The sequence below is a fragment of the Antechinus flavipes genome, chromosome 1 (assembly GCF_016432865.1).
Source record: "Antechinus flavipes isolate AdamAnt ecotype Samford, QLD, Australia chromosome 1, AdamAnt_v2, whole genome shotgun sequence".
Classification (NCBI taxonomy): Eukaryota; Metazoa; Chordata; class Mammalia; order Dasyuromorphia; family Dasyuridae; genus Antechinus; species Antechinus flavipes.
The window spans coordinates 74,225,721-74,238,585 of record NC_067398.1 but is presented as its reverse complement, the minus strand read 5'-3'; the positions used below and the strand labels follow the sequence as shown (position 1 = coordinate 74,238,585).

Sequence of the window (12,865 nt, the reverse complement as noted above, 5' to 3'; positions counted from 1 at the left end):
CTTATAGTTGTTAATGTAGAAGGGAAGGCCTTATAAAATGGAGTGAGATAGCTAGGAGGAGTCTCCTAACCTCTTCATCTCAAAGTCAGGATGTTTAATATTTTTTAATTAATTACATATTTTTATTATTTATTTACTTTATATGTTTATTAAATATTTAACATGTACTTAACATTAACATGAGTTTTTGTTTGTCTTTTTTTTTGGGGGGGGCAATCAGGGTTAAGTTACTTACCTAGGATCACACAGTGAGTATTTCTAAATCGAACTGAAGTCCAGGTGTCTAGTCCATCACTTAAACTCCTGCCAAAATGATTATCTTATAGTTGTTAATTTATGTAAACTTCAGGGAACAGGAAACTTGGAGAAGGTTTCTTCTGGAGAATCTGTTTCTGTCTCGGGACTGTGCCTTTGGGAAGGGTTGCATATTGCACCTGTGGAGGGAATATACACTTGAGGAAATCATAGATTATTCACATATTAATATACATATATAATTGTGCTATAAGCTGATCTCTCACTCCTAAATTTTTCTGCAGCAGTTGGATTAGAGCATAGACACCTTGAGAACAGAAATGATGCCTTATTAAAATCTTTGTATCTTAATGGTTTGCTTTTGGAATGGGCAAGAATTATAGGGGTGCCAGAATGCTACACTGATACTCCACTAAAATCAGGAAGAAGAAAGCTAGGTCTCTAGCTGGGTTGGACATGATTTTGGAGATTTTATGGGAAAGAATAGAAAAGAGTACTACAGGGCACATGGTAAGTAGTAAATTTAGGGCAAATCACAGTACCTTATACATACTCTGATCTCTGATATTATAAATATGGGTGTTCCCTAGAGAAATAGGTTACAAGCCATACATCTTTGCTAATATTTAAATAATCTTCTCCATGGAAATCAGTCAATGAGTATTTATTAAGCAATAAATATGTCAAAGAGTGCTAAGAACTGAAGACACAAATTCAAATATAAAGACAGTCATGTACTAAAGGAATTTCCATTCCTCAAAAAGAATCTGGAGTCTGTGTGTATATGTATGTGTACATGTATGGAGGGATGACTGGTGGAGGGGCATGGCAGAGAAAAGTAAGGCTGGTCTTGGAGAAGAATAATACATACATGAGTAACCTAGGTGCTTTCCTGAAGTGGAGGTTCTGAATGGAGCCATCTAATCAGAGAGGTCATAGACATGGAGGGTAGTTCTAGTGTCTAAATCCTAGGTGTGGAGTGAAACTTTAGGCCATGATAGAGAAATACTAGTGTAAGGTCTGGAGAGAAATGAAACATGGCTGACCTGCAGGACCTTAAATGGAGGTACTGAGAGGAACCATCCAATCAGAGAGAGGTTCAAGGGCAGAGGGTAGTTTGAAAGATAGGTTGAACTGTACCTATGCTTAATTAATGTTTATCAAATTAAATTAAATGGAATAGGAGATACATTTTGGTACTTCACAATTTCAATTTTGTGATATATTCCCTTTTTGACATTTATTTAAAGCATCTCCAGGTCTCCCAGTTCTCAAGACCATCAAGGCATGGGGAGTGATTTGGTCTTTCTGGAAGATATTCAGGAGCTTGCCCAAGGCATTTCAGAAACGATGGAGAAGGCTGTTGCTTTACAAAAACTTTGGATAGAAGACTCTAAATTGTCAGGTAAGTGGTTCTGGAGTTAATTTGAAAAAAAAAAACAACAACTTTGTTTAATGGAACCTTAATTATATTTTATTGCATTGAAGCTCTGGGAGAGCAATAGGGCCTTAGAAAGTAGATTATGTTGACATCAAGGCTAACTACCTCATGAATATCCATGGTGAGATTCCTAGGGATGACCGAATAAATATATTTCCTTAGACTAGTTGTAAAGTTTCTTGCACACTTATGCTTTCCTCCCTACTTCATAGATTTGGATAGACACTAATCCTTTCCAATGCCTTTATTCAGAAGTGTTAAAGTTAAGTTAAATATTGACTTAGAATCTTTGAGGTATTCAAGATATAAGCATAGGATTTAAAGTTGAAAAGGACGTTAAAGATCTTTTAGGCTATTATTCTTCTTTTATAGATTTAGAGTCTGAGGCCAACATGCCTTTCTTGTTCATCTAGTTAGACGCTATCATTAATTAGATTAATTAGAGGTTATCATTCTACACAGACTTTCTAACCAACCATGAAAAAACATCTTCAATATATCTTCAATATGTTAATTTCTTTCTCAACAACATTTCCTCATATTTCCCTTTTTCTTAATTTAGACAGGCGCAGCTCTATTTTGGGCCCTTATCATATCTGGAATGAACTACTTTAATAGCTTTCTATCCAGGTTTCCTTGACTCAAGTATCCCCCCTTCTAATTCATCCTTCACTCATCTATTAAAGCACTTTTTAAAAGTACAGGTCCGACTTCCCTGTTCAATAAATAATTGGGGTCCTGATTACCCCCAGGATCAAATATTAAATCCTTTGACCTTAATTTTTTTTTTTTTTTACAACTTGGACTTTCTTTTTTTCTTTTCTTTTCTTTTCTTTCTTTCTTTTCTTTTTTTTTTTTTTTGTGAGCCAGGACACCAGTGGAATATGGAGGCAACTTGAGTTAACCCCTATACTCCCGTATTATTAATGAGTTGTTATGAGACAAGAGTAAATCTAATTGTAAACTACTTGAGAGCAGAGATTTCTCTTGCCTCTTTTTGTATTCTCAGCACTTAGCAGAGTATCTGACACATAGTAGGCAGTAAATAACTTTTAGTGCTTGATTGATTTTTGCCATGTTGGGAAATTTCTCATCCCAGAGATTCTAAGATCCTCTTGGAAAGTAATTTTTCCCATGTAGCTCCATTTAATTGGAAGTCAGCAAATCAGGAGACAAGGTTATTGGCTAAGAATTGTTCAAAATAAAGGGAAATATACACACATGTAAAGGTTTTGCACAGCTTTATAATAATAGGCAAAATGAGACTATAAGATGCTAAAGCTACACACTCGTTTTTCTTTTTTAGGAGGGTATGTAATAGGGACAGGATATTAGATGGTGAGGAAGAATGTCTTAACTTAGGACTGTATAGCATATTAACCTTGGTACTGCTGAAGATCAAGTTTGATGGGATGGGAATGTATCTTTGTGGGTTATTTCATCACACAATTTTGGTGGGGCAAATAGTCTCTAGTTAATCTATTGGAATATCTAGGGAGAAAATATAAACAAATGGAGGCCTCCCTTTGAGATGGAATCAAAATAGAATATATACAGTCTTTTTCTCAATTTATACAACCCAACATGCTATATTTCTTTCACCTCTAAGGCTAAAATTTTGAAGAAAAATTTTCTCCAAATTCACAGCACAAATTATTGTCATTTTTCAATCATTTAGTCATGCATGAGTTTGTGATATCATGGATCATAGTATGACAGACCCTTTTATTCTCCATTGTCTTTCAAAGTCAGTCTAAGTTCATGTTTTTGTTTCCATGCTATTATCCATCCATCTCGGTCTCTGTCCCCTCTTCCTTATGTTTTCAATATTTCCCAACAACAGGGTTTTTTCCAATAAGTCTCATATCATTAGGTGGCCAAAGTATTTAAGCTTCAGCTTCAGTATTTGACCTTCCCAGTAAAAAGTCTGAATTAATTTTTTAAAGTATTGATTGATTTGGTCTCCTTCCTGTTCAAGGGACTTTCAGAAGTCTTCTCCAGCTCCACAATTCAAAAGTGTAGATTCTGTGGCATTCACTTTTTTTATAATTAAATTCTCACAGCCATGCACTGCTACTAGAAAAAACAGAGCTTTGACTGTCAGCAAAATGATGCCTTTGCTATTTAGCATGCTGTCCATATTTGCCATGGCTTTCCTTCCAAGGGACAAGTGTCCTTATATCATGATTGCACTTGCTGAATGAAGTGATCTTTGAGCCCAACAATATAAAATCTGATGCTGCTTCCATTTTCTTTTCCTCTATTTCCCAGAAAGTGACAGGACCAGTTGTCCCATGAGTTGTCAAGATCATTTTTTTATGTTAAACCTCAAGCCAGTTTTTACATTCTCCTATTTATTCTCATCAAGAGGTTTAATTCCTCTTCAATAAGGTACTACCAACATATCTAAGATTCTTGATTCTGGCTTTTGACATATCAAGCCTGGCATTGCACATAATGTGCTCTGAATATTAAATATTAAATTAATTAAATAAACATTAAAGATTTAATATTAATATTACACTAATTAAATATTCATTTATTTTATTAATATGAAATTATTTTATTTTATTATTTATTAAATATTAATTTAAATAAATTTTATTTATTTATTAAATATTATTTAATTATATTAAATGAATTATTATTTATTTATTAAATAATATTTAATTAAATACATTTATTATTAAATATTAAATAAATAAGGTGACAATATACAGTATTATTGCACTCCTTTTCCAATATTAAACCAATCAGTGGTTCCATGTTCAGTTCTAATTCTTGGTCCACATATAGGTTCTTCAGGAGACAAGTAAGACAATCTGGTTGGCATTTTCATCTCTTTGAGGATTTGCCACATTTTTGTTGTGAAGGCTTTAGTATAGTCAATGAAGTAGAAGCAAATGTTTCTTTTTTGGAACTTTTTTGTTTTCTCTATAATACAAAAAATATTGGCAATTTGGTTTCTAGTTCCTCTACCAGTTAAAAAAAGCAGTCTGCTCATCTGAATAATTCTCATTTCACATATTGCTGATGCCTGCCTTGTATAATCTTAAGCATTACCCTGCTGACATGTGAAATGAGTGCAACTGTTCAGTAATTTGAACATTTTTTGACATTGTCTTTTAGGTTTGAGGTTAAACTGATTTTTTTCCAATCTAGTTCCCACTATTGAGTTTTCCAAATTTGCTGACATATTGAGTGCAACACTTTAACAGCATCATTAACTAGGATTGTAAATAGTTTAATTGGAATTCTGTCATCTTCAATAGCTTTATTATTAGAAATGCTTCCTAAGACCCATTTGACTTCATTCTCCACAGTCTCTGGCTCAAAACCAATAACTACCTTTGTGGTTACTGGAGATGTTAAGATCTTTCCTATATTGTTCTTTTGTGTATTCTTGCCACCTCTTCTTAATTTCTTCTGCTCTTAAGATCATAGTATTTTTGTCTTTATCATGCACATTTTTTGCAGATTTCTTGTCTTTTCCATTCTATTGTTTTCTTTGCTCATTTAAAAAAATCTTATTTCCCATTATTCTTTTCTATAATTCTGCATTCATCTGGATATATCTTTTCCTTTCTAATTTCCCTTTTGCTTTCCTTCTTTCCTCAGCTATTTGTAAAGTCCCATCAGATAGCCATTTTGCTTTTTTGCTGTTCTTTTTCTTTAGAAATTTTTGTTGTTGCTTCATGTACAATAATGTGAACTGTCCATAGTTCTTTAGGCATTTGTCTTCTAGATCAAATCCCATAAATCTATTTAGTATTTCAACTTTATATTCATTAGAAATGTTAGATTATAACTATGTGATCAGATGGTTTTCTCCATTTCCTCCATAGTCCTTTGGTGAATTGACTTGGAATCTGAGACCCAGCTAAGGACTCATTGAGTAAAGGTTATGGGATAATAGCTGAGAATTGCTGAAACCTCAGGGAAGTTGCTTGCAAGCCACTTTTATATCTTTGTGGATTGCTTTTACCTGGGGGTAATGGTGTAGTTTTTTTTTTTTAATTAAAGAAATTACTTATGCTATTTCTCAGGCTCTGAGAGTCCAATGTCCCAGATTGAAATCACCTCCTGGGACATTACCTTTTCACTCTTCTTACATTCGACTCTCTTCATCCAATCTGGCCAACTAGCTCTTCCTGAAACAGGACATCTATTTTACCTCCCCTTGTCTATGCATTTTTCTATCCATGAATAGTCCTCTCCAATTCTTAGAATCCCAGGCTTCCATTAAGCTTTTGCTCAAGCTTGGAAGCCTTTTGTGGTCTTTGTAACTGTTAGTGCTATTCCCTCTAAAGTTTTACTTTTTACCTATTCACCATTTTTATATATCATCTCCCTTATTAAACTCTAAGTTCTTTGAAGGATTGTATTTGCTTTTTCTTTGTATCCTTCACACTTAATACTGTACCTGGAACATAATAAGTGGTTAATAAAATTTTGTTGACTGAGATGTAAGGATAGTTATTTAGCTGAAGATGCTAGTTTTTGAGGGTAACTTTCTTTGCAGAATATAAAATGTTTCTAGAGCAGTTTCCTTAGGATCTAGGATGTAATATTTAGAACTGTCATATTTGATTCTTATCCAGGTATTATTCCCAATATCGCTTTGCTTCATATCATCCCAGATTCTATGTCCTTTTATATCTGTTCTCTTTATTTTTTGTCTTCAATCTTCTATTTTTCCATGTTCATTTACTTTGCCTTATTTTTCTTCTAATTCCCACCTACCATACCCTAGTGCTTATTAGAAGGGTTTGATATAGGGGAAAGAGTTCTGACCTTGAATCATGTGCCATGATTTTGAATCCTTATTCTTCTATTTACTCCAATATGCTTTTGGGTTAATAATTTACTTTGCTTAGGTCTCAGTTTCCCCATCTTTAAAATGAAGGGTTCAGGCCTCTAAGGCCCTTTCCAACTCTAAATCTATAATGGTATGTTTTGTAATCTGCCAGTAACTCCATTTTGACCTCTACAGAGCAATTTTTTTCAATGAATTCCAGGCTAGTAAAGTTTAATAAACATACATAAGGGTCAAAAATCTTTTGGTGTTGGGGATACAGAGACCAAATAAAATAAAATTAGAGAAAAAAAGTTTTTTACTGGGAAGTGAATATAATCTAAGTAATGGGATAAGATAAACAAACAGATAAAGCTCCCTACTTTGAGGGAGAAGAAATGGGCAGCTTAGGCAATTAGGAAAGGCTTTCTATAGGAGCTGAGCTTCATGGGTCCCTGGATTCTAACAGTAAGAAATATGTTCTAGGCATATGTGACATCCCAAGTAAAAATCTGTGTTGATCAGAGTCCTTGATTCTTATCCTGGTGTCATCCCCAATATCTCATTCTTTCACATCATCTCAGATTCTATGTCCTTCTACATCTTTTCTCCTCATTTTTGGCCTTCATTCTTCTATTTTCCCTGTTCATTTACTTTGCCTTGTTTTTCTTCTAATTTCCACCTACCATTCCTCTGACAATGCTTATTAATCACATTAAAATTTTAAATTAAATTAAATTTAATTTAAATTTCCTTTCTAAACCAAGCCCTTCATTTCAAGTCATGTGTCCTTGGGAGTCACAACTTTTCTCAGCCTTAATTTTCTCAACTATAAAATAGGCACAAAGTTTTCTTTGCTGTCTTAGAGGTTGTAAGGAAAGAACTTTGTAGAGTTTAAAAATCTACCATGTCTAAGTGTGAATTTATTATTACAGCAAGAACTATTATTTCTGGGCTTTGAGATCACAGACTCATAAAATCCTAGAATTTTAGAGCTGAAGAGAAAACAATTGAGGTTTAGAAAGGCTATGCCATTTGCCCAACAAGGCCTCATGTGAACTTTTTAATCCTTAGCTTAATCAATAATAGGCTTTCCTGATTTCACCATTGTGTCCCAAACTAATGATCCTTTTATATAGAAATGCAATTTTTACAACACACTTTTGAGAAAACTGCATTTTGCAGAAAAACGAAGAAAGTACTACTTTTAGAAAGTGGCATGTATTTTTATTGATGGAAAAGGAAATAGTATATCTTCAGTTTCAAGTTCTTAGGATGGCTTATTATTTCCAAAAGGCCCATCTGATAATGCCTCAGAATATATGGAAGAAAAGTGCTGTAACAATTTCAACTCCTATGTAATGGAGATATTGTATTAGTCTCTATTAAGGATCATTCTCTTTTTATAAAATTTACTTCTCAATTTTATTTGTTAAAGTGCTTCTTATAAAACGAGAGCTGAGTTTTTCTTCGATAAAATTCCCATTTCTCCACTTTATATTGTAACTCATACAGCACCCAGTTTAAAGTTAATTCAGAAATCAAAGTAATTTCTCTCTATCCATTGCACTTCTCATTTCCCCCTCTCCATCATTTATTTCTCTTCAATTTCCTCCCCTTCCAAACCTACTACTATCTGATAAAATAATCTATGGCCTCCTGAAGAATTTTGTCGATGATTTTGCTTTTACCCCATTGTAATATCATAGAAAGAGTGCTTAAATTGGAGCTATAGAAATGGCTTAAATTTTGACTCGCTATTGACCACCTTTCAAATCTTGGGCAAATTACCTACTGTTGTTAATACTTTTTGTTCATCTATAGAAAGAAGAGATAGGCCTTTGGCCCATGAGATCCCTTTCAGTTCCAAATCTGTGATCCTTAGTGATTTTCCCGACATTTACAGAGACATTTTTCCTAATTATTGATGATTTCTGTTCTTATGACTCAGTCATTGTGGGAAATTGTCCCCTCTTTCCCTCTAGATGAGCTCTTATTTGTTATGCATAAAAATAGCTAAGCAAAAATGCTATATAATGACTGCATAAACTTTCTTTCTTTCTTTTCTTCTTTCTTTCCTTCCTTTTTTTCCTTTCTTTCCTTTCTTTCTTCCTCTATAGTCTGAGAAGGGAAGCACATTTCATTATCCATTTCCTGTAACTATAATCTTTAATAGTATTGCCAATACTTACAATTTGGATTCCTTTTAGTGATCTGTTCATGGATATTGTACTTTGTGCTTCTCTCTCTCTTTTTTTTTTTCACTCAATTATAGCTCATAAAAATCTAATATTTCTCTGAATTTCTCAGTCATTCTTTTTTTAGTGTACAATACACTTCCTTTTATTCATATTATTGCATATATACACTATAGTATTTTTAACAATTCACATGGCACTTTCTCTTAATGATATCATGTATTAAATTATAAGCTACATAATAAGATTTAATAGTTACTTGTAGGAGTAAAGACTAATATATTTTCTATGTAACTTCTGTAATAGTTAGCATGGTATTAGTACATAATACATTCTAATGAATTCTGTAGTTTTATTGAGAATAAAAATAACATCTTAAATATGCTTTGTTTTAGGTTCTCACAATTCTGCTTTCTCAATGGTAAGTATTTGACTAATTTTGAGATGGATTTATGGAATGATGTAGAATTAATTCTTTGTGGTATAATTTTAATTTATTTTTTATTATATATATTTTAGAAAAGAAACTAATGATACAATAGTACTTTAAGATGTAAATATATTCATATTCATAACTTTTGAGATAACTAGTACAATGATCATTGGATCCTCCCAATTCTTTATATATGGCAAGGAAGCTTACAGACGTTACATAATTTATTTGTGTCCATTTAGTAAGTATTGGTACCAGGTTGGAAGTAAAGTTTCTTAATTTCAAGGCCACTAACTTTTCCATGACATTATGCTACCTCCAAAACTAGATTTGAGGAGTAAATCTGACTTGCCAAGTGATTCAACTATGGAATTTCAAAATATGTTTTAATTTTTTTCAAACAAAATCTTTATTATTGTCAGAATTTTTTATGGTCAATTGTTATTCACTAAAGTCAACATGCAATGGCAATGATTTGTGATTTTAGTTCCCCACTTCATGTAAAATCTGCATTACTTTGATGTGCTTCTAAACAAGAGGATGAGGGGGAAAAACATGTATATAATTATTTTAACCACTGAAGCTTTAATGTGAAAAAAATGAAGGGAAAAATTTGATTTGAAATTAGTTTTTTTCTTTCTTATGTCATTGCCATTAGCCTTTCCATCTCCATTAAAATTAAATCCCTAATAATGGAAAACCAGAACTAAGCAAAGCAAACTAAAACACTAGCCATGCTTTACAAGCATGACTCATTTGATAGTAATATTCTATTTACTCTCTGCAAAGAAAGGGAAATCCTATTTCAATGTCATTCTACAATTAAGTCTGGCTCCTGTATTAATCAGAGTTCTGATGTCTCTCAGTGTTATATTACTCACATTATTGTGATTATTATTTTGATTATGGTCCTCATTCTGTTTATGCAATTCTACAAAAGTTCCAACAAAATTTTTCAAGATTCTCTGAATTATTCATTTTCATCACTTAAAAAATTTATTGTGCACCATCCACTTTGCTTTTAGTTATGTGCTCCTATAAAAAGTACTGCTATATCTTTTTGGTTAAATGTTAGATTTTCCCACTTGTCTTTGACTTTCTTGAGACATATGCCCAATTACTATATCATTGGATCAGTGGTATGTATAGTTTTGTAATATAATCTCTCTCTCTCTATCCTTCTTCCCTCCCAAGAATGCCTGTTTCAATAGTTAATTAGTATATTTGCTTTCTCAGAACCCTTCCAACATATATCATTTTCATTTTTGATTGTATTTGACAGCCTTATTGGTATGAAGTAAAAACTCAAAGTTACATTTATTTGTATTTCTTTTATTATTAGTAATTTGGAGGATTCTTTGTAAGGTTATAATTTCTTCTAAAATTGGTAGCTGTACTTGGTACTACTTTAATTCCTGCCACTGAAGAGACTGAGGATGATGGCCTCCTTGACTCTAGGAATTTTATTATTTTTGACATTTACACCTTGAGGAATGTCTTTCTTCTTTTTTATATCTGATATATATATATATATACACATATGTATATATAATTCCATCATCTATATCTATATCTATATCTGTCTATATCTCCGATAATAGACTTTAATCAGATGATTAAGATTTAAAGGATTAAGATTAAATTTGATGAGATTTTCATAATCGGCAGTTTCCCTTTTTATTCTAGTTATTTTTTTTTGATGCAAAAAACTTTCTAATCTTGTGCCACAAAAATTAGACATTTAATCTTTTATGATCCTTGTATCCTCTATTTCATTAAGAATTCTCCCCTTAGCCATACTTGTGAAGTAGCCTTTTGCATCCTTGAAATTTTCTAAGTCATTCATCATGCTTTTATAAAAATGTACTTTAATACCTCAAAGTGGTATGAAGATTCTTGAACGTCATGCTAATGGAATCAAAATTTTGGCAGATTCTACCAAGTTAAAAATGTTTTGAGCATTATTTCAGTAAAAGATAGGTACAATTCATCATTGGTAACTATTGAGGCACATCATCAAAAATTTGACTACTTGGTGAAATATTCTTTGTGGACATGGTGACCAATTTTATTGAAAAAGAAAAGAAAAGAAAACCCAAAACAAAAATACTCAGTCCTGTGCAGCCTTTTTCTGTTCATATAACAATGATAGTGGAGAGTCAGAAAAGGAGACCATGGTATAAGGAATAAGATATAAGGTATCACAAGGTATACAGAAACACAAAATATTTACGCTATTTGTGAACTAAAAATGACATTTGTCCAATGACCAGAACTGATATGCTACTATGTCCATATGGATATTTTTGTTATAATTGAAACCTTAATATGTAAAGAATTTGCAGGAAAAATGTTAATTTCTCCTCGGGGAGGTAAATAAAGAGGTTGATTTAATTTTGCACCCAAAGTTAACAAGAGATAATTTCATTAGAAATTTTGTCAATCTGCCTTGCATGTTTACACACCCATACCTGCATACAGACACATATACACAATAGAGTGATTTTATATATATGTGTGTGTGTGTGTGTGTGTGTGTGTGTGTGTGTGTGTGTGTAGGCATGTATGGGTGTGATTACACAAACACATATACACTTACTCTATCCATACATCCACATCAATACCTAAATACACACACACACACACACACACACACACACATATATATATATATATAAATATGTATATATGTGTATGTGAGTACATATATATGCATAAAAATTTTTATCTTTTGATTCCTCTGTACTGAGCTCACTATTGGTTTCATAACCGGTGTTTAATAAGTGCATTATTTATTAATTGATTGATAGCCCCTAAACTTTATTGGTATTTACACATTGTCAAGAAATCTACTGGAAAATTCTACCATGTAGAATAGACTATGATGGATTAATGTAAAGATATGGATTAAAATTTCATAGGATAAGCAGGTTTGGGTGGGCTATAAATCTACTCTGTTCAATGGAGTTGCTATATCATTGAGATCACAAATCCATTATGATATTACAATATTTCATTCTTTTATCTTTTTTTTTCTTTTGTAATACAATTAGGGTTAAGTGATAAGGGTCACATAGCTAGGAAATAATAAGTGTCTGAGGTGGGATTTGAACTCTGGTTCTTCTGACTTCAGGCCTAGTGCTATATATCCTGGGCCAGTTACCTGACCCATATTACAATATTTAACTGAAAAAAGCAGTTTTATCTCCTGAGCTAGACTTAAGCTCAGATATAAAGAGGCATATAGATTAATTCACAACCTTTTCTTTCCCTTGGTAAAAGATTCAGAAATTCATTATATTGTAAATTCTGAGTGTTATTGGGCATTTTTTTCTTATTCATATAGATTCCTTTTATAATATCTTTGCCCTTTTGTTCTATATCTAGAAAGTTTTGTTTCATGAGTTCTGGAAATATACTTAGGCTCTTTTAAAAAAAGGTCATGGTAGGGGCAGCTAGGTGGGGCAATGGATAGAGCACCCGCCCTGAAGTCAAGAGGACCTGAGTTCAGATGTGGTCTCAGACTGTTAACACTTCCTAGCTGTGTGACCCTGGGCAAGTCACTTAATCCCAATCGCCTCAGCAAAAAAAAAAAAAAAAAAAAAAAAAAAAAAAAGTCATGGTTTTCAGGTAGACCAGTGATTCTTAATTTTTTTTTCTTAAAGCTTTTTACTTACAAAGCATGTACATAGGTAATTTTTCCAATGTTGACCCTTGCAAAGCCTTTTGTTCCAAAATTTTCC

The 12,865-nt window shown here is 32.5% G+C and overlaps 1 protein-coding gene across 1 annotated transcript in view; it reads left to right on the top strand.

The window, feature by feature from the left end:
- The window catches only part of ABCA13 (ATP binding cassette subfamily A member 13), a 551,934-nt gene that overhangs the window by 48,088 nt on the left and 490,981 nt on the right, over positions 1–12,865 (top strand). Inside the window, exons 4-5 of the mRNA XM_051984384.1 lie at positions 1,506–1,660; positions 9,085–9,110. Coding sequence (XP_051840344.1) covers positions 1,506–1,660; positions 9,085–9,110 — 181 coding nt within the window. The remainder of the gene's footprint in view (positions 1–1,505; positions 1,661–9,084; positions 9,111–12,865) is intronic.